The sequence below is a fragment of the Lissotriton helveticus genome, chromosome 5_1 (genome assembly GCF_964261635.1).
Source record: "Lissotriton helveticus chromosome 5_1, aLisHel1.1, whole genome shotgun sequence".
NCBI lineage: Eukaryota > Metazoa > Chordata > Amphibia > Caudata > Salamandridae > Lissotriton > Lissotriton helveticus.
In genome coordinates, this window is record NC_136065.1 from 245,907,729 (window position 1) to 245,928,240 (window position 20,512).

At 45.5% G+C, this 20,512-nt stretch overlaps 1 protein-coding gene across 2 annotated transcripts in view; it reads right to left on the reverse strand.

The window, feature by feature from the left end:
• The window catches only part of WDR31 (WD repeat domain 31), a 169,956-nt gene that overhangs the window by 56,767 nt on the left and 92,677 nt on the right, over nt 1-20,512 (reverse strand). For both annotated transcript variants that reach the window (XM_078642128.1, XM_078642129.1), the window contains exon 7: nt 9,209-9,276. In XM_078642128.1, coding sequence (XP_078498254.1) covers nt 9,209-9,276 — 68 coding nt within the window. The remainder of the gene's footprint in view (nt 1-9,208; nt 9,277-20,512) is intronic.

Consider the following 20,512-nt stretch of genomic DNA (forward strand, 5'->3'; position numbering starts at 1 on the left):
AGAAAGTGAAAGAAGTCTACACAGACGTTAGTGGTGGTGATGTCCATTTTGTCAACATTAAGTAGTATTCAAAATATCAAAAGAATAAGGAAGCACTTCCAAGAAAGAGTTATGTTGAATCAGTGGTAATATTGTTTAAGATTTTGAAGCACTATCTCCAAATCAAGGCCTCAAAAAGACCATACCTGTTCCTAGGAGAGTAAAAACCAGAGAAACTCGATAATGTCATACCAGCATTAGACTAAATAAGCTTCTACTGGGTAAGTTAAGAATAGGGAATTTGATATCAGCTTTCGGGAGTGATTTTACAGAATGAAATCAGTTGTAAAGAGGTGAAGATAATGGCAAAGATGTTTGCATGATGCATCAGCTGTTAGGTTGACAAGGAGCGTAAATGGGTTCACTGGACAAGAAGAATGGAGAACTAATCACCAAAGACTGTTTCACAATCAGAGCGTATTTAATGTTGTTCTATTTTCTAGTTGGTGATAAAACGAATGGAAAAAGCGCTGCTGGCTAGGTATTCTGGGCAAATGACAGCTGTAAAAGTGACCAATTTGAATTTTATACTAATGGAACCTCTTTGACACTCTAGGATTGCACTGCCAAATGCCAGGGGTGTAATTCCCCTGCAAATGGCATTCAATAAAACTGAGGCTGTTTGGCATAGATGAAATCTGTATTCAAGAGACTCATCTGATGTTAGTAAGTGAGGTTAAAGGTAAATATAGGAATGTGTTTATTAAGGGCTTGATTTAGAGTTAGGCTGATGGGCACTCTGTCACTAATGTGACAGATATCCTGCTTCCCTTATGACAAGTGCATTATATTTATATCCCAATGAGCTTGTAATAAGGTGGACAGGATATCTGTCATGTCTGAGATAAAATACCCATCCACTAAAATCTGAACCTTAGTTTTTATCTTCCTCGAACAAAAAGTCATAGCCTTTTTCTACAGCTCTCTTGTAGACGCTAAGAATAACATAAGTAGCAGGGATGAAGCTGCAGGTTCTGAAGGTCTGGGGGCATCAATGTTGATAAGGAAATTATTCCTTCTTGTACCAAAGAAATATGGACTAGGTGGTTGTGGAGATACGTTTCCAAAAAAATAAAAGTTGCAGAAGGTCACATTTAATGTCAGTGTAGACATCAGAGTAGTGCTGGACCCAGTGATTAAACGTTTTAGATTGGATGTGTCCAATGGGGTGGTGGGTCTGTGGTAGATGCTTCCACAACTAGTACGGTCGACTAGGTCGGAGGATATCTCACCAATCAATGTATAATTTTTTTTCCTCAAATGATCATTGGGAGTACACCTGAATTTATTATGTAAATTGAAAGATACCGGATGGGACCCTTGAGGTGGAAAATCCAATTAAGCTATCTCAAACCACTTCTACTTGAATTTTAGCTTGAGGCTGCAGAGGGTAACAGCAATAAGAGGTGGGAGCTGGAATCGTAAAGCAAAAAACTGTCTTTCAGGTAAAAACAAATACATGTTTAAGACAAATGATAATGGGGAATCTGTATATTAGAGTGTCTGGAAGGCATGCACGACAAAGATGAAAAGTGAATGCATTACGTTGGCTTTTGCACTTAAAAAGAATGAGATTAGATAGCGAGCTGGAGGTTAAAGTTGCCTAGTTAAAATGTGAGATGTCAAAATCGGCAATTGTGCGCCTTTGCAATATAAAATAACAGGAGAAGTAGATACATCACTGCTTAACAAAACTGAATTAAGATCCTTAAAAACTAGCCAGTTACATTACGATCAAAAATATCGCTAACTGCCTCTTAGAAAACAAAAGTGGCCACCCAGAAGAGCAAAAAGGTTATGGGTCAACAAACTGATTCCAGAGTGAAAGATCCATTATAAAGAATTGGAGAATGCAAAACATGAGGCTTATTTTTAGGCTACCCTGTCCCTACTGGTAGAACTGATGAAACAGAACAGTCGTAGCAGTATTTGGACCTGGTGAGCATAGAGGACAGAGCGAGACAGAGTGTAAGAGTAAGAAAAAGGGTAGTGTAGAGCTAGAACAACAACCTACATCTGAGGATGTTAGTTAAGGATTAGTTACTTACCTGTAATCCTAGTTCTCTTCCAGGGGTATCCTCATCAAAGTCATAAGCATTAGAATATTCCCGCCCATGTGCGGGACCCCGGAAACACTATATTATATGTGCCCCACATATATATATACTCATATATATATATAAATACATATATATATATATAACATGCAATAGCAGCCAATAAAAACAGAGCTGAAATATGCTGTGTAGAATTTCCACCATACATGTATAATAATAAGCATTAGAAACATGAGAAACAACAAAAAAGTTTGTTTAGAAATTGTTTTAATGCTCAAAAAGCAGTAGAAATTCTTATAACTCACTGGAAGCATAGAAAGCTCCCAGGCTGCATTGCAAACACACAGTCTAAAAAGACTGAAAAGCTAACCTGTAGCTGCATAGCAATAAACTGACACCGTGCCTTTAAGGCACTCATGACCCCCAGTATCCCATCATGCCTCAGGGGTGACAGTTAGGTCAGTTGTTCTTTTCGGAGACTGAAAATAAACCCAATAACAAATAGGTTAACAACATCTCCTTATTAAAGAATGTCCTTTGCCCGGGGAGGCGGGAGGGTTGCTTATGACTTTGATGAGGATACCCCTGGAAGAGAACTAGGATTACAGGTAAGTAACTAATCCTTCTCTTCCAGGGGATCCTCATCAATAGTCATAAGCATTAGAATAGAATAGCGAGCCTCACCTCATCTCCCTGCGGGCAAAGGAGTAACAATACAGTAATAAACCATATTAAGCCTAGAAAATACTAAGCTCGTATAGGCCGTAGGCTACCCAAATAGATTCCTCAAAGAGGCTTGTCCTACTTGAGTATCGGCCCTGGAATCAGACTCGAGACAGTAATGTCTCGTAAAGGTATGAACTGATTTCCAAGTCGCAGCCTTGCATATCTCCGACATTGGAATGTCGTGTAAGAAGGCTACAGTAGCGGCCTTCCCTCTAGTGGAATGCGCTTTGGGTGACTGCAACAAAGGCTTGCCTGCAAGCTGATAAGCCAATTTAATGCAAGAGACAATCCATCTCGCGATGGACCTCTTGGCCGCTGGAAAACCTGTTCGCATTGAACCATAGTTCACGAACAGTTGATCCGTTTTCCTAATCCCTTTGGTCATTTCCAAATAGAACTTGAGCACTCTCTTAAGATCTAAGGAGTGAAGTGACCGCTCGGCTGGGGTCGTAGGATTTGGAAAAAATGATGGAAGGGAAATGGACTGATTTATATGAAAATCAGAGATGACTTTAGGTAAGAAAGCTGGATGAGCCCTTAAGACTACCCTATTGTTATGAAAGATAGTGTATGGTTCTTTCGCACAGAGAGCTTGAATCTCGCTGACTCTGCGAGCAGAGGTAATCGCCACCAAAAAGGCCGCCTTCCAAGAGAGATGTTGCAAAGAGGCCTTGTGGATGGGCTCAAAAGGTGGTGACATTAACCTGGATAGCACCAGGTTTAATTCCCATGGAGGAGAAGGATTTCGCACAGGGGGATACACTTTCTTCAACCCCTGGAGGAAGTCCTTAACCACTGAAACCTGAAAGAAAGACACCTGATCTGGTGATTTTCTGTATGCTACTATGGCTGACAAATGCACCCTAATAGAAGCGTATTTTAAACCAGCCGTAGCTAGATAAAGGAGGTATGGCAAGATGACGTCCTCCTGTCCTTTAGTCGGATCTAGGTGATGATCCCTACACCATAAGAAAAACCTCTTCCACTTGAACGCATAGGACGCTCTTGTGGAAGGTCTTTTAGCCTCCTTTAAAATGTTCATGCATTCCGGAGGCAAGTTCAAATGTCCGTATTGCAGGACCTCAGGAGCCATGCTGTTAGGTTCAGTGATGGGAGGTTGGGATGCATTATCCTCCCGTTCATCTTGCTCAACAGGTCCGGCCTGCAAGGGAGTCGTCTGTGTGGACACACAGACAGATGCAGAAGGTCCGGGTACCACCACTGCCGCGGCCAATCCGGAGCTATCAGGATCATTTCCATGTTCGACCTGCAGAGCTTGGAAACTACTCTCGGAATCAGAGCCAGGGGAGGAAACGCGTAAGCGAATGTCCCTGACCAATCCATCAGTAGAGCATTTCCCTGAGTCCCTGGCCGGTGGAACCTGGACGCGAAGGCGTGGCATTTGGAGTTTTCGTCGTCTGCAAACAAATCGATGGTTGGACGACCCCAGCAACGAAAAAGCTCTTCCACTACTTCGTCGTTTAGCACCCAGTCTGGCTGATCTTCGAAGTGCCTGCTGAGTGCGTCTGCTTTTACGTTCAACTCGCCTGGAAGGTGCACCGCCACTATCGTGAGGCCTCGAGAGAGGAGCCAATGCCAGATTGCCTGAGCCTCTCGGGACAGAGGGCGAGACCTTGTGCCTCCTTGTTTGTTCAGATAGAACATGGTGGTCGTGTTGTCCGTCTGAACTAGGACTGAGTTGGACTCTAACGCTGGTAAAAAAGCTTTGAGAGCCAGGAATACCGCTCTGAGTTCCGGCATATTGATGTGGTATGTCTGCTCCTGCGCAGACCACAGGCCTTGAATCTGAAGCGGACCCATATGCGCTCCCCAACCCTGCAAAGAGGCATCCGTCACTATCGACTGGGTTGGAAGAGGCTGGGGAAACCGAACCCCCACCAGCAGATTCTTTCTCCGTGTCCACCATTTGATGGCGTCTTTTGTCGCTTGGGAGAGTTTGATGCGATCCTCCCAAAGATCTGTCGCCTGGTCCCATTGATCCTCCAGAGCCTGCTGTAGAGGACGCATTCTCAGCCTGGCGTTTGGGATGAGAAAGAAGCAGGACGCCATGGAACCTAGCAGGGATGCTACTTGACGGGCTGTTGGAAGCCGAGATTTCAGCAGGATTCCACATTTCTGGCTCATGGAAAAAAGTCTCTCCTCCGAAGGAAACGCTTTTCCCACGTTTGTGTCCAGAACGGAGCCTAGGTAGTGGATTGATTGAGTAGGCCGCTGGACTGACTTCTCCAGGTTCACATGAAGGCCGAGCCTGTGCAACTGGAGTAGACACAGATGTAGATCGTGTTTCACCTGCACTGGAGATGGACCTTTCAGGAGCCAGTCGTCCAGGTACGGGAAGATGAAGAGCCCCTTCTTGTGAAGAAAATCCGCCACCACTGCCATGCATTTGGTGAAGACTCGTGGTGCGGACTTGAGACCGAAGGGTAGCACTGTGTACTGATAGTGTTTGTTCCCTACGACAAACCTTAAGTACTTGCGATGTTGTAGAGCAATAGGGATGTGAAAGTACGCATCTTGTAGGTCCACCGAACACATCCAATCTCCGACTTGAAGATGTGGGCATATTTGGTGAAGTGCCAACATGCAAAACTTTTCTCTGACGATGACCTTGTTTAGAAGTCGTAGATCGAGTATTGGTCTGAACTTGTCCTCCTGATCTTTTTTGGGGACAAGAAAATACCTGGAGTAAACTCCCTTTCCTCTTTGAGCGAGAGGAACCTCCTCTATCGCTCTTTTTGTAGTAGGACTTTTACCTCTCTTCGGAGCAAGCTTAGTTGATGAGGGAAACGCTCTTTGGAGGAATGCTCTTTGGAGGGGCACGGAAACGTAGCCTGTATCCATTGCGCAGTATACTCAGCACCCACTGATCCTTGGTGATGCTGACCCACTCTGCCAGGTGTTGTGAAGCACTTCCTCCCACTGGAGTGGGCAACGGCGCCAGAGGAAGCCACTGATCAGGCTTTTCCTCCTCTCGTGGTGTTAGAGGATTGCTGATGACCTCCTCTACCTCTGCCAGGTTTACCTCGAAACTGGGATTTCCCCTGGTTCTTATTTTGGGACCACTGAGGGGTTTGAACCCTCTGTTGAGCCCCTCTCCCCCTGTTGGGCTTGAAACGGCGGTTGAACTCTTTTTTCTTTTCCAAGCCCACCGCTTTCACTGTGTCCAGTTCCGTCTTCATTCGGGTCATTTCTTCGTCAGCATGCTCCCCGAAGAGAGCGGAACCCGAAAAGGGGAGATTAAGGATGCGATGTTGAGCATCCGGCTTCAGGCCTGTCAGGCGCAACCATGCCGATCTCCTGGCACAAACCCCATGAGAATAGGAGTGCGCCGCCAGGACAGCACCATCCGCAGCCGTGCTTATCATCTGATTCGCCACCAGACATCCTTCAGTCACGGTCTCTTCAAAATCCTGCTGGTCTTCTTTTGGCAGCTTGGCTTTGAACCTTTCCATAGAGTCCCATAAGGCTCTGTCGTAGCGACCCAGAAGTGCAGCCGCACTAGAAACCTTAAGAGTCGACGCAGCTGAGTTGCAAACTTTGCGACCCCAGGAGTCTTGAGTCTTGCTGTCCTTGTCTGGTGGGACTGAAGAAGAACCGGCAACTGCGTGTGTCTTCCTCGCCGCTGCCACAATAACTGAGTCTGCTGGAGGGTCAGATCGTACAAAAACCGGGTCAGAAGAGGCCGGTTTGTATTTCTTCTGGATGCGGGCTGGCACAGCTCTGATAGCCGCCGGAGTTAGGAATACCTCCTTGACAGGATCCATAATTCCCGGGACTAACGGTAGTAAAGGACGGGTGATCGCCTTTTTGTGTAAAGTCTCAAAAATGACTGTCGTTGTAACCTGAGGGACAGACATTTCAATGCTCAGCTTCTGAGCTCCTCTTTGTAAGACATCCAGATACTTGCCAATGTCATCCACTGGGGAGGATCGGGACGTAGGACTGTCCGTCAAAGTAGGGGAGTAGTCCCTCTTGGAAGACCTAGTAGAAGAGGTAGACGAAGTAGACGGAGTTCGTCGACGACTACGGTGAACACTGTGCCTCCTCTCTTTTGATCGTTTCGAACGCTCTTCTCGTTGAGGAGAGCGAGACCTGGCCCGCTCCTGTGGTTCATTTCTGGGAGATCGGGGCCTGGGAGATCTGGTAGGTGGTCTCACAGGAGATTTGCGCCTGGGACGGCTATGCTTGTCCATCTCCTCCACCAGATCCTGAAGAGGAGACCTGTGCTGCGAGCTGACATAGTCTTGCATACGCTTTGCAGCCCCAGCATCTCTCCAATGGTCCAAAGACCTGTACCATCTAGGTGACAGTTTGACTTTATCCGCCGAAGGGTCCGTCCGACGCTCAGGTGATTTGCGTACCGGACTTCTGGACTTCGAAGATGCTGTGGAGGAGCCAGAGGACCTTGAGGTGGAATGACGGGAAGCTGACTCCGTTACCATCACCACATCTGAACATCTCGACGTTGAGCGATCTTCCCTCGTGGTCGAGTGCCTTCGTGGAGTCGGCGGATCAAACAATCTTGTTTTTGAATGTCTATGCGAGGATGTGTGGTCTCTCGACGTCAAGCGGCGATGAGCAGCCGCCGACAGAGTTCCATGCCTCGACGTCGAACGGCGAGTACTGGCCGTCAACGGAGCCCTCTCCCTCGACGTCGAACGACGATACCCAGTCGTCGACGGAAGTATCGACGTCGAACGACGATGTCCTGTCGTCGACGAAGCACCCTGCCTCGACGTCGAGTGACGATGTCCAATCGTCGACGGAGGCCTTTCTCTCGACGTCGAACGGTGATGATCAGCCGTCGACGGAGTTTTCTGCCTCGACATCGAATGTCTGTGCGACGACGGCGGAGGGGTATTGGACACCCTCGACGCCGACAGCTGACGAGACACCGACGGAGACTGCCTCCTCGACGCCGATCGACTCTTCCCTGTCGACGGCGGAGGGGTCTTGGTCCTCGACACCGAACGTCGCTTCTTCGACGACGGCGGAGGAGTCACACTTCTCGACGCCTGTCGACGTCTGGATGACGACGGCGGAGGGGTGACCTCCCTCGACGCCGGTCGTCGCCTGGTTGACGACGGCGGAGGGGTCTTGGAACTCGACGCCGACCGTCGCCCGGTTGACGGCGGCGGAGTTCCCTTCCTCGACGTCGCCCGGTTGACGCCGGCGGAGGGGATTTCGACGATGGAACTGGATCCTTCGACGTCGTCGACGTACCTGGTCTTCTCTTCGACGGCGAGCCCGCCGCCGACGGTAGTTTAGACGATGAATGATCCACCGGTGGTTCTTTTCTCAGCGCCGAGCCCGACGCTGAGGGTGAGGGATGTGAAGACTTCTTTCTGGAAGATGAATGAGTCTTCTTGGAGCCCTTCCTCACCGGAGATCTTCCTCTTGATGACCTATGAGCTAGGCCATAAATGCGAATCCTCTCCCTGTCTTTTAAAGTTCTTCCTGACAGGTGTTCACAATGAGGACAGGTGCCTGGATCATGTTCCTCAGGCAGACACAGGATACAGACGTCGTGGTTGTCTGATTTGGCCTTCTTGTTGCCACAAGAAGGGCATTTGTCAGAGTGAAGGCATTTTCAGGAGAAAATGCTCACCAAAATGACTGAAAAAGACAGTATCTTACTTGACTAGATGTTAAACGTCGAGTAAGAACAAAAATTTGTCAAAAGTGAAGAGTTTGTCTGTCAAAAAACAGGAAAATTAGTGGAGCTGTGTAACCAGGGTCCTTCTCTGAAGGAGCCGGAAAGAACAACTGACCTAACTGTCACCCCTGAGGCATGATGGGATACTGGGGGTCATGAGTGCCTTAAAGGCACGGTGTCAGTTTATTGCTATGCAGCTACAGGTTAGCTTTTCAGTCTTTTTAGACTGTGTGTTTGCAATGCAGCCTGGGAGCTTTCTATGCTTCCAGTGAGTTATAAGAATTTCTACTGCTTTTTGAGCATTAAAACAATTTCTAAACAAACTTTTTTGTTGTTTCTCATGTTTCTAATGCTTATTATTATACATGTATGGTGGAAATTCCACACAGCATATTTCAGCTCTGTTTTTATTGGCTGCTATTGCATGTTATATATATATATATATATGTATTTATATATATATGAGTATATATATATGTGGGGCACATATAATATAGTGTTTCCGGGGTCCCGCACATGAGCGGGAATATTCTAATGCTTATGACTATTGATGAGGATCCCCTGGAAGAGAACCCACAGATTTCTTCGCATGGTGCAGGATGCCAACAATATATTGTTGGTATTTTTCTATATAATGTTCTCAAGAGAACATTACTGGGTGAAGTCACTGATAAAACACAATAGCACCCACTAAACCGCACCAACTGACCTGATCATTTTATCCTCGGAGGTCTGGATGAAGTAGGAGTCATTGGAAACCCAGCACATGTGTGTCACCTAAGAAACAGAAGTCCATTAGGGTAAAAAGCATGCAACACAAACTGCTAACACGGTTTGAATGTACATAAAATGAAAGTTTGACACTGCCACACAACTGAAAAGTATTTGTATAATAACTGTTGAATCTGTCGAACAGTCAATTTGCTTGAGACTGACCAATATCTTCATTACTCACTCACCTGTGAAATTAATCATTATACGACACTGCTGGAGCCTTTCAGAGAGCAGCAGGCCATACTCAAGGTGTGGCGGAGCAGGGGAATGACTTAAACAGTAATCCTCTCACCCCACAGTTCCCCAGCTCTATTTAGATCCAGGGGAAACTGCTGGGTTACTGCGGCAGCGCCTCCGCTGTCCATGCTGATGGTAACCTCCACATCCCCACCTATTAAGGGTGTGAACCACTGACGCTCATTTGCCTTATGTGTAGGGTGACCAGGCTTCCCCGATTTGTCAGAACGGTCACTGTTTCACCAACTGTCTGGGCAGATTTCGAGAAATTTAGCTCATGTCCCGGTTTTTGGAGAGGGTCACGGGGGGAGGCGTTTTTTTTAATGTTTTACATGTTTTTATGTAAAGCAACTTAATTCACAGGCAAGCTACTGGGTTTAAAAATCGCATCTTATGTATGTTCTTACTGCCTGTTTTTTTAAATTCTCTGCTGAGGAGCGCTGTCATTCTGTGCGCTCGCTTGACGTAAAATTATAGTCCTTCTATTTTTGTGAAATGTCCCGTTTTTTTGCTTTAAAATTCTGGTCACCCTACTTATGAGGCATGGAAATTGTTAAATGGCTCCTATGTAGAGGGTAAAAGTTTCCATGGCCATTGGACCATTTACTGTTTGTCCAGTGAAAACATCCTACGTTGAAAGTTTATTTTCTTTGACCAAAAAGGTTTGCAGACTTGGCGCTTTTTTGCATGGTGCCTGCTCAGACAACATTTAATGCCACCTTGGTATCAGCTCCCTTCACATTAAAGAGATCCCGGACAGGCAGGAGAAAGGTCTCTAAATACGACAAATGTTCCTCTGTCAGGGTGGCAGAGGTCTTCACCTCTGCCCGACTGCCCCACAGGAGAAGAGTCCACCAATGACCATGATTGTCTCAAGAGACATCTTTTACTAGGATTCAGAAAACCAATTAGCTGCCAGAACAAGGGTAATGCAACAACAGTTATGTGCTAGACCAAATAAACATGATATTAATATCTTCTTTAAAGAGCTTACTAGTCAGTCAATCAAGAACCAATACTTTGGGACAAACAAAAGGAATAAAAAAAGCTTCACATTTGGAATTCTAGTCCTCCATCGTGGTTAGCTTCATCATACTTATAACCACGAGGATATTTCTGCAGGTCCAGAGGGTGTTCATTACACTTTGGAAAGAAATATTTAGAAATAGAATACAAGTTGCTTTCAAAACATATTTTTCTCTTTGTGAAAGCAGTCATGCAGAGGCTGCACAGGAACACATCGTTTTAAGGGCACCAGCTGCTAAGCATCACCAATGCCCTGCATCAGCCAATCGATATGCTCCATTTCCCAGAACACCAAGAATTTACACTGGGTTCTTTTAATCTTTTGGGAAGGTGTTTCTTTAGGTTAAATGATGTTCCTTGATAATAATCAAGAAGGAACACACTCTACTGCTTTTTTGTCACAAATGATGCAACTACATGTGGTGTTAAAAGTAGCTGCGATTGATGGTAATTTGAATAATGTGATAGAGGCAACTACAGCCGTATCTCTTGAAATTGTGGTCTAAATGATTTGATAGAGTGAATACTTTGGATGCTGTATTGTCTATATATAGATTTGTATGACTCCAAGTGCCCACATACCCTCCCTACCAACAGCAAGATACAAGGTGGAACGGAGAGGAGTCATTGAGATTTGAGATGTTAGACTTGCACCTCTCTAAGAACTAGCTGGGAGTAGGGGTTCTACATTGTCCTGTGAGGTGTCTATGTCTCTGGCAGGTCTTTTGTTACAGGTAGTAAGATTCATGAATTCCCTAGTAACCGTGTCTCATCTGGGTTACTGATCAATGAAACTATTTCGAGGTACATTTGCTTCTTGTTAATCTTGTAAGGTGTCAGAGTTTGTCTTCATCCGGGTTATCTTTTCATCAGCTTGAGTTTCAAAGTGGCTTTCTTTAGAATCATAAACCGCGTTGCCTCAGGCCTCTCACCATTACCATGTAGGTCTGAGATCCCCATATGTAACAAATACTGACTGTTTGTTACAATACTGCCAGCACCTTGATAGGAATATTAGGAAAAAGCCAACCCTTCACCCATCCAACGCTCTCTGTAGTGCAATAGCCATTTTTAACATCACAATGTTTAAGGTTGTTTAGAAATAAAAAGTAAATGTACAAGTTCTACTCAATAATTAGGAGTTCAAATGAATCACATATTAACTCCTCCTTCAATGCAAAATCCTCAATTACTTTTGCACAACCTGAGAAGGTTTTACCTCAATATTCCACCATAGTAAACATCAGGCTCCCCAAATTATATTAGACCTGCGTGGTGTTTTAAGGATCTGACCATAAAACCAAAAGTGGCAAATGCCATAAAAACTTAATTAGCCAATAGTTAACTTCAAGAACAGTCACAAATTTGCTAAAAAATGCTCGTTCATAGCCCTTTAGAAAAAGGCCTGAGGGAATCCCATTATCTTTAACTAACATCTGTTTTTATCATTAAATATCTCAACTGCAACCATTGTTGAGAGTTAGTCGATTAATCCTGCCCAGGCAAGCTTTTTCCGATATTAGTACCTTGTTGATGGTTAGAAAAATCCTTGATGACTTGAGGATGAAGACGGATGGCACCGTTATGAGGACACTGGTCTTGTCGATCAGTCTGAGGACTTTGATAACAACGATAGAGACATTTTAGTTACAGACTCAAAGATCCTGGACTGCAGGGCCTTGTTCTAGAATGGGCCAAGGCCTTTCCCACACTCTGAACTGAAACAGTTACACTTCTAATTAACCGCATGCACGCTGGCGGTTTTCCCGCTGCGAGCTGCGGTTTTTAAAAACCTGCGTTACATGACGAGCTCAGCTCGTCATCAGTATCGAAGGGGTTAACCAATAATCTTCTGAGGCTGGTTGTCTGATGTTACCTTTAGCACCACTGTTCTTTAATATTTATATTCCTCCCTTGCTTGATTGAAGTGATCTACTCTTGTGGGAACCTCTTGTTCCACTAAAAAGACAATGCCCAGCGCAGGCTGAAATGTTTCCCATTAGACTCAGTGAGGCACAGGTAATTCTCCAACTATCTTCTTACAATTGATGAGCTGATGCGTAATAACTACTTACAATTGAATCCCATCTGTGATGCCTAGAGCCAAAGATCTGCCAAAGTATGGTAAGGAAGCAAGAGGCGCACCTCTGGTTACAAAGTGCAGATTCTATTGACTTGTGGGCAGGTGTGCCCCAGTGCCCCAGATATGCCAGAGGTCTACCTTCATTGCATCCCCCTTCAACATCACTTGTGATGTGATTCAACTGTCTTTTCCTTCCGGACAGATCTTTCTATTTGGACAACCCAACTGTTGGTTCTCCTCACATCTGTAAAAGTAGAGTCAATGTGTACTAATGGCTAACTTAATTTTCAACTTCAGGGTTACCCCTCAAAGTGTTCTCAGGGATCTATTACCTCCTTTGCCCTACCTCTACAAGGAGCCGCCAGCCTCAATCCTTTCTGAGGATATCCTCTCCAGAAGGTGCTGGGCATAATGCCAATGTCCACGAGAATATCTAAACCAGGATGTTTCACTGCCACCTGAAACCAAACCTTCTTGAAAAAAACAAGTTTTCCCTGCTTTATGCACTGCTTTCTACTATCTAGGTTCAAACTTGACTTAACTTACACCCAATACTTATTGTAACCCTTCAGTAACAGAATCAGCAAAGTTACTAGGAGGGTAGGGTGGAGCCATCCATCGATTTCTAGGGAGGAGCCTGTTGAACTAAAAGCTTTCTAACTTACTTTTTGATTGAAAGTGCATGACTTTTCTTTTCGTGGAGGGTCCTATAAGACATCAGTCTACAGTCTAAGCCTTTCAGAAAGGCAAAAGTACTTTGAATTAGCTTAACAATTTTTCTCTTGTCACAATTCCTAAAAAGAGATGATATCTCAGCAAGAACAATAATTTGTTTTAGGCTGTAATCAAAGAATTTAACACATAGAAATTGTGACGGGTAAAAAAGAGAATTAGAGAGAAAAGTCCTAGATCAGTGAAGAGAGTCAGTGTTCTAGGTTTGTCTTAAATTGAGTAAAAACTAGGAATGAGCCGTTTAGCTGATGTGGAGCACTGTGGGTTCTGAGGGGTCGTGGGACACATCTTGAAGCCTTGGTAGTCTCTACCAGAGTGCTTTTATTCGAAGAGAGAACATTATTTATTTACCTTTGTTCTTGATTTATTTAAAGTATTGTATTTAAAAATAATATAATATAAAGTGTCTTGGGTTTCCGACAATTCCATTCAAACACTCTGTGGTTATGAACGGTGATGAAAATGTCACAAAATAGAAAATTAATTTAATTCGAGCAGTGTTATTATTATGATCCCACAATGTAAACTCTGATAACAATAACTAAGAAAATAGTGTTTGGTCTCATATGATTTTATATATGCATTTAATATATGAATCTCCAGATTGATAAGTGTCGATTTGAAAGACACACAAATAGTCATTATGCTTTATTAACTGGAGAACATATAACATAGTCTGACTATATAAATATACTAGCAGCCTGTCCCGACGTTGTCCGGGTATGAATTGCTGCCGGCCAGTAGTATATTGTTTTGTAGGATTTCGTTTTGATAGCATTTCTTATCTATGACAGGCCTGTGAAACGCTCCGATTCACAGTGCACTGCTGATGCACTGAAGAGTGCGCGTTCAGTAGTGTGTGAACTCGAGTTTCCCTACTTTATTTTTCCTTGCAATATTATATAGCGCGAAATCGACAACATGGCACGAGCACAATTTACATTACAGAAGAGCACATTCATTTGTGGTAGGCACGGGGAGACAAAGCGATTTGCCTGGAATCACAGGATGTTGAGCTGATGCCGAGATTCGAACGTAGCTCCCCAGCTCTAAAGTTCGCAATTCTAGAACTTGTGGCGGGAGGTGTGTCTAAAAGTGTATGTCGGTGCTGGCCATCAATGAGAGAGACCTGTGCATTTTTCAAATTGGTGGTGAAAAAATATGAGAATGTTGCTGGAGATGTTGGCCGCCGTGCCACCAATGTACTTACCCGGGGAGGGTAAACACCCATTATTCCGTAACTTTCTTTCCGCATACCATCACTCCGCATACTTTCATTACGAAAGTACCATAACTCCGCAATGCCATTATAACGCATGGCATTACATTTTATATGCTTTTACCACGCATACATTTACAACGAAATTCATTGTAAATGCATGAATGGTAAAAGCATGGTTTGTTTTTTATTTTTGGATAAGGTAAGTATGGGTATAGGGGTATATGTTTTGGGGTACTGAGGTATATGTTATGGGGTGTTTGGGTACTTTAAGGGTTCAGATATAGTTTTGGGTTATGGGGTACAGGGTTATTTTTATGGTTCAGGACTAGGTTTGGGTTTTGGGGTACAGGGGTATTTTTAGGGTTCAGGGGTAGGTATGGGTTTCGGGGTGCAGGGGTATTAAGGGTTCAGGGCTAGGTGTGGGTTTTGGGGTACAGGAGTATTTTAGGGTTCAGGGGTAGGTTTGGGTTTTGGAGTACAGGGGTATTTTTATTGTTCAAGGCTAGGTTTGGGTTTTGGGGTACAGGGGTATTTTTTGGGTTCAGGGCTAGGTTTGGGTTTTGAGGTACAGGGGTATTTATAGCATTCAGGGCTAGGTTTGGGTTTTGGGGTACAGAGGTATTTTTAGGGTTTAGGGATAGATTTGGGTTTTGGGGTTCAGGGTATATTTATAGGGTTAAGATGGGTTCGTGTTTAAGGGTGTTGGGGTATTTTAAGGAGTAAGGGTGGGTTATGATTATGGGGTGCAGGGGTATTTAAAGGGAGCAGGGTGGGCACCCTGAGCTGGAATGTACAGATCCTGGGAAGAAAAAACAATGAAATATTGAGCACAACGCTCGCTTTTTTTTCCGTAATCCCGCGCCCCGCACACATCCACAGCACACGATATGAGACATGGCATAAAGGGTGGAACGTACCACACGCCCCCAGCATTTGTCACGGCCCCAGCCCACAGCACAACGCAGACACGCCCACAAGGGACTACTTTGCTAGCACGGTTCTTTTACCTTTTAAATGTATATGGTGGGCGTCTGCATAGCCTATGTCCCTCTGCTGCAACTGCCCCTTCCAACGCTGTATTGGGTGTTGTGATTGGTGCTGTGGTTCCTGAGATTACGCACTTCAAAGGTTTGGGCTCTCGCTTTATTATATTAGTATGGATATATATATATATATATATATATATATATATATATATATATATATATATAATAGAGTAAGAAATTGGATTTTTGGTAGGCTAGGGTGTGGACCACGTGGTACAAAGGGGTGTGGACCACAGCCAGGCAAAAAACACCACTCTAGTCAGGATAAGGGTGTTACAATTTTAAAATAACCCCTGCTCACCCCCTTGGTAGCTTGACACGAGCAGCCAGGCTTATCTTAGAGGCAGTGTGTAAAACATTTGCACATAACCAACAGTAATGCAGTATACGCACTACAAAAGGACACCACACCAGTTTAGAAAAATAGCCAATATTTTGATATTCTTTAAGACAAGACTAATTACGATAAAAATCCTCAATACTATACTTACAAATCTGCAGTTATCAAAATAAGTTTCAAACACAGTTCCTTGATGTCCATAGCTCCATCCGGGGCTATCACGGTGTCCTGAATAATAAATCCAACAGCTCTGGCTGGTCGCGGCCAGCTACAGTGTCGGGAAGACCCGCAAACAGTATCTGTGTAAAATGCAGTGCGCTGAGGCTCTTGAAGTCACTCGCGTTGCAGGCCGAGCTCCTTTCTGGTGGAATCAGGAGCACTGGCGCCGGCAGGTGTCGGGTACTGGGGTGCGAAGTACAGCAGTGCGGCGTGCAGCGGTGTGGCATGCAGTGCCCCCAGGTTGCGGTGCAAGCAGCTGCTCGGTGACAGCGTCAGATGGCGTCGTTGGTGAGACTAGGGTCGTGGTGCGAGATGAAGGCGGTGCCCGCCACGGTGCTAGCAGGTCACGGGGGCAGCAGCGTCGTCGTCGTTGCTGAAGCGATGTCGGCGGCTGACGAACTGGAGTCGATGATGCCGGGGTCGGTATGCCAAGGCTGTGTTGCGGGTTGAGGGCGGTGCGTCGTGTGACTTACGAGCGGTGCTCTCGAACCACAGTGCAAGCAGCGGCATTGATTCCGGCATGGAGCGGCGACATCAGGGAGGCCAAGACGTCCTCGTGAAGCAAGCTGTTGTGGAGTGCGGTGCCTACAGGTCGCGGTACGAGCAGCGGCTCAGTGGCGGCATCAACAGGCGTCGTCGTGAGACCAAGGTCGCGTTGCGTCGGTGCTCTCAGTGGTGCCAAAGCTTTGCCGTGAAGCGAGGCGGTGCGGAATGCGGTGCCCTTAGGTCTCAGTGCAAGCAGCGGCTCAGTGGCGGCATCAACAGGCGTCGGCGGTGAAACCAAGGTTGCGGTGCGGCGTTCCCCTCTGTGGTGCCTTCAGGACATGGAGTCGGCAGCGGTGTCGTAGACGTCGTCGTGTTGCTTTTCCTCTGTTTGCAGCACAAAACACGCAGTCCTGCAGGCAGAAGAGCTTGAAGTCTTTGCGGTTCATGAGACTTTGTGAACAGGGGGCAAGCTCTATGTGGAAAAGTAAATTTTGCCATGTTGTATGTGCCTACGTGTTCCCCATGTTATGTTATATGTGCATGACCGATATGCATGTATTCCTTTCTGATCGATTAAAGACGCAATTACAGTTGTGTCCATCTCTAGTATGCCAGTTTCCAGTCCTCGTGAATACAACGAATATTAGGCCTATGTAAAGCTACGTTGCCACGTTTCCCAGTGTGCACGTTAATTCATTGAATTGTCCCCGTTTCTAGGCCTCAAAAGGGCCCGGACTCAGATTCAGCTCCTGTCTCCTGAACCCTCTCCAAGGAGCGATACAGCCCCCACCTGTATCCCTGACCCTTCACTTACTTCATGCCTCGCAGTGCCCAGCTCGGCCTGGCTCTGCCTCCCAGTCTGCCAAGAATATGTTATGTTTCTAGTTATCAGTCCAACCCTCCTTCTCTGCATTCCTGAACTACTGAATCGCAACAATAGTTTCCGTCATGGTCTAGCCTTTATGTCTCCATGTAAGAGAAATACTGTATTAATATTCATAGAATATTCCTCACACACGCACTACATATAGAAATATGCATGCACCAGTCTTAGAGTCTATTAGCCTTTGCCCTGATAACTTTTGGATTCTATCAACATGTACTCTAAACACCAGATACTAGATATGCCTGGGTACATGTCCCTCTGACACTCCAGACTTTAGTCTCCTCTTCTAGCGCAGAAGTCATAGCCCCAGTCCTCCCTGGTAACACGTCATTGCCAGTTTGCGCGCACCACTAGGTTAGAGGTCCCAGCTGCTCAGGTAGCCCCCTCCATGTTTCCGCCCCTTTTATGACATATTCTGTTACGTTTACATCACATGTCTATGTATACGCCCTGTACACGCCTTCTTGTTACATCATTTTGCCCTTATCTTTCGCGACTGCTACGAAACCACGCCTACTGCTACGCCTACTGTATTGAATGTAATGTATTTTGTTTAACTATAAATATTGTACACTGTTATTAAAAGTTATCCCTTATGCTCCCAGATCCTGCCCCCGGCAGCTGCCGGGCCCTGCCATCCTATTCCCGTACAGGCTGTCCTGTTCCTGTCCTTTATGCCTGATTAAAGCCTGTACACTCCAGCTACCTCGAATCTTGACTCTTATTTATTGAGCTATCTGTTTATATGAGTATCCAGAAAAATAGATCCGGTAATTATTTATTTATTTACCACTAATGGCGCCCGAATAGGGACTTGCCCTTTCCCCACGCGCCGGAGAAGCCACGCAGGCCCCCTGATCCTCTGCAGCCGTGACGGAACCATACCGTGCACGTGCAGATATTTCTGCTTCAAGTATCCCTCAGGCCCACGGAGGAGACGGAGGTTGCGGTCCAGCGTCCAGACGAGGCGGTGGAGGAACGCGGCGAGTCCCGACCAGAGCCCAAGCCAAGAGTCCAAGGTCCGAGGTATCCGGAGGCCCACCTGTAACTGAAGTCCGAAGTTCGTCCGTCCGTCGTCGTAGCAGTCTAGTCCAGTCCGAGGCTTTCCGTTCTTGCTGCCCGGTGAGTACCGTTGCTGGGGTAGTATCTAGACAGGGTCAATTGATTTGTCTCTGGTCCGTGGGTTTGGGTACGCAGATCCAACACGAAGTGTTCACCTAGGTGGACGCGGGTCCTGACGTGTCTCTTTATGGGACCGGTAAGTTTCGTACTGTTTTAGCAGTGCATCTAGTCATTCTAGTAAGTTTCTGTTCCAGTAAGTTCTGTTCTCAAGAAATTTATGTGTTCTGTTTTCAGTATTCCAGGTAGTATTCTGTCCGAACTGTTATTATAAATGTTATTTTATGTGTTTTCAATGTCGTGGTATGAGTGATTCGTTTTTCAAGTTATTATTGTGTTTATCGTGTATTGTATTGTGTCCAGACTCCAGTCTAAATTATGCCTCTGTTCCCGAAATTACGTCAGTTAAGAACTAGAAAAGGTCTGCTCGAGGAAGCAGTTCCTGTCCCGCCTAGGGACAGTCCAGGTCATTTTATGTATCATAAACATGGCATAAGTGCCATATTATATCTAGACTTATGGGTGGAGTACACCAAGGAATTAGAAGAGAAATATAGATGGCCCGTATCAGGTACGTGGGATGCCGAGTGCATCATGCGAGTAGAAGAAGTATTATGGAAAAAGAAAGCCAGACAGTCCCAGAAAGATGCCATCGAGTTATGGCGCAAAGAATCTCATAAAAGAACCGAAAAAGAAATCAGAAAGTCAGAATTAAGCAGAGAATCCTCAGAAAGAGCCCAAGAAAGGGAATTAATCGAAATAGGTGAACGAGTTAAAACCGAACAGTCAGACAGACAGAGTAATGCTTTTATTAAGGGTATGTATCCTCTTCTTGCCGAGGGCTTGCCAAAAGCAACCCCGGAAGCACCATGTAATTTTCCGCCGCCATTAGTTCCGATTAAACTACGTCACAAACCGACCGCAGCTGATATTTTTCTCTCGTCCTACTTGGACGACACAGTCCCAGTATATGCAAATCCTGCTCCGCCAGCTCCTGTAAATAACGTAATTCCTGTTCCTCCAGTCACCGGGGCACCCGTTACAGCACCTGTTACGGTACCCCCGGTCCAGCCTACAGTACAAGTACCCGCTACATCAGTCACTCTGCCCGCCCGTACAGTACCCGTCGACGATTCTAGTTTAGGAGCCGCGGGGGGAGATCCTCCTCGTACCCCGCCCCAACACAAACGTGTGACACTACTTGAGTTACATGAACGTGCGTTACAGCGTACGCCCAAACAGCAGTCCGTTGCAGATATCAAACGAGCTCTTACCGAATGCCGTTATGATCCAGTCCCAGGCGATGATGATATGGTCATATATTCATTGCGTGTAAGACGGGTGACCGAATATTTGGACACCCTACCAAATATGAAAGAAGATCTAGACAGAATATATCGGTTCATTCGTACAGGAGATGATCCAGGAAGTATAGGCGTAGCCATGTCTCAAAGGAAAGCTGAGACTCAGCTCATGCTATTAAAGTTTCTAATTAATTGTTTAATAAGGGAACAAGATTATCCGACTAAAGATCCGATCGAAATGAGAGTTCTGACAAAGTGGAGCGATCATATAGCCGAGGGAAGACACAAGACACTAAGTAGTATAGACAGTATGTACAAGAAAATTCGTAAGGAAATAATAAGGTTACACGAGAAACGCAAAGCAGCACAAGTAAGCGAGAAAGAAGACGACTCTCCTACCGAAGAGGTAGACGACGAGAATCTCACCAGAATAGCGTATGTAGGTAGAACTAGACTTCCCGACCGACATTCACGCCTAGAACACAAGAAAGTTTTTCCTCTTCCAGTAACAGAACAAGGTTCTCTTGAGCAAGTATTTC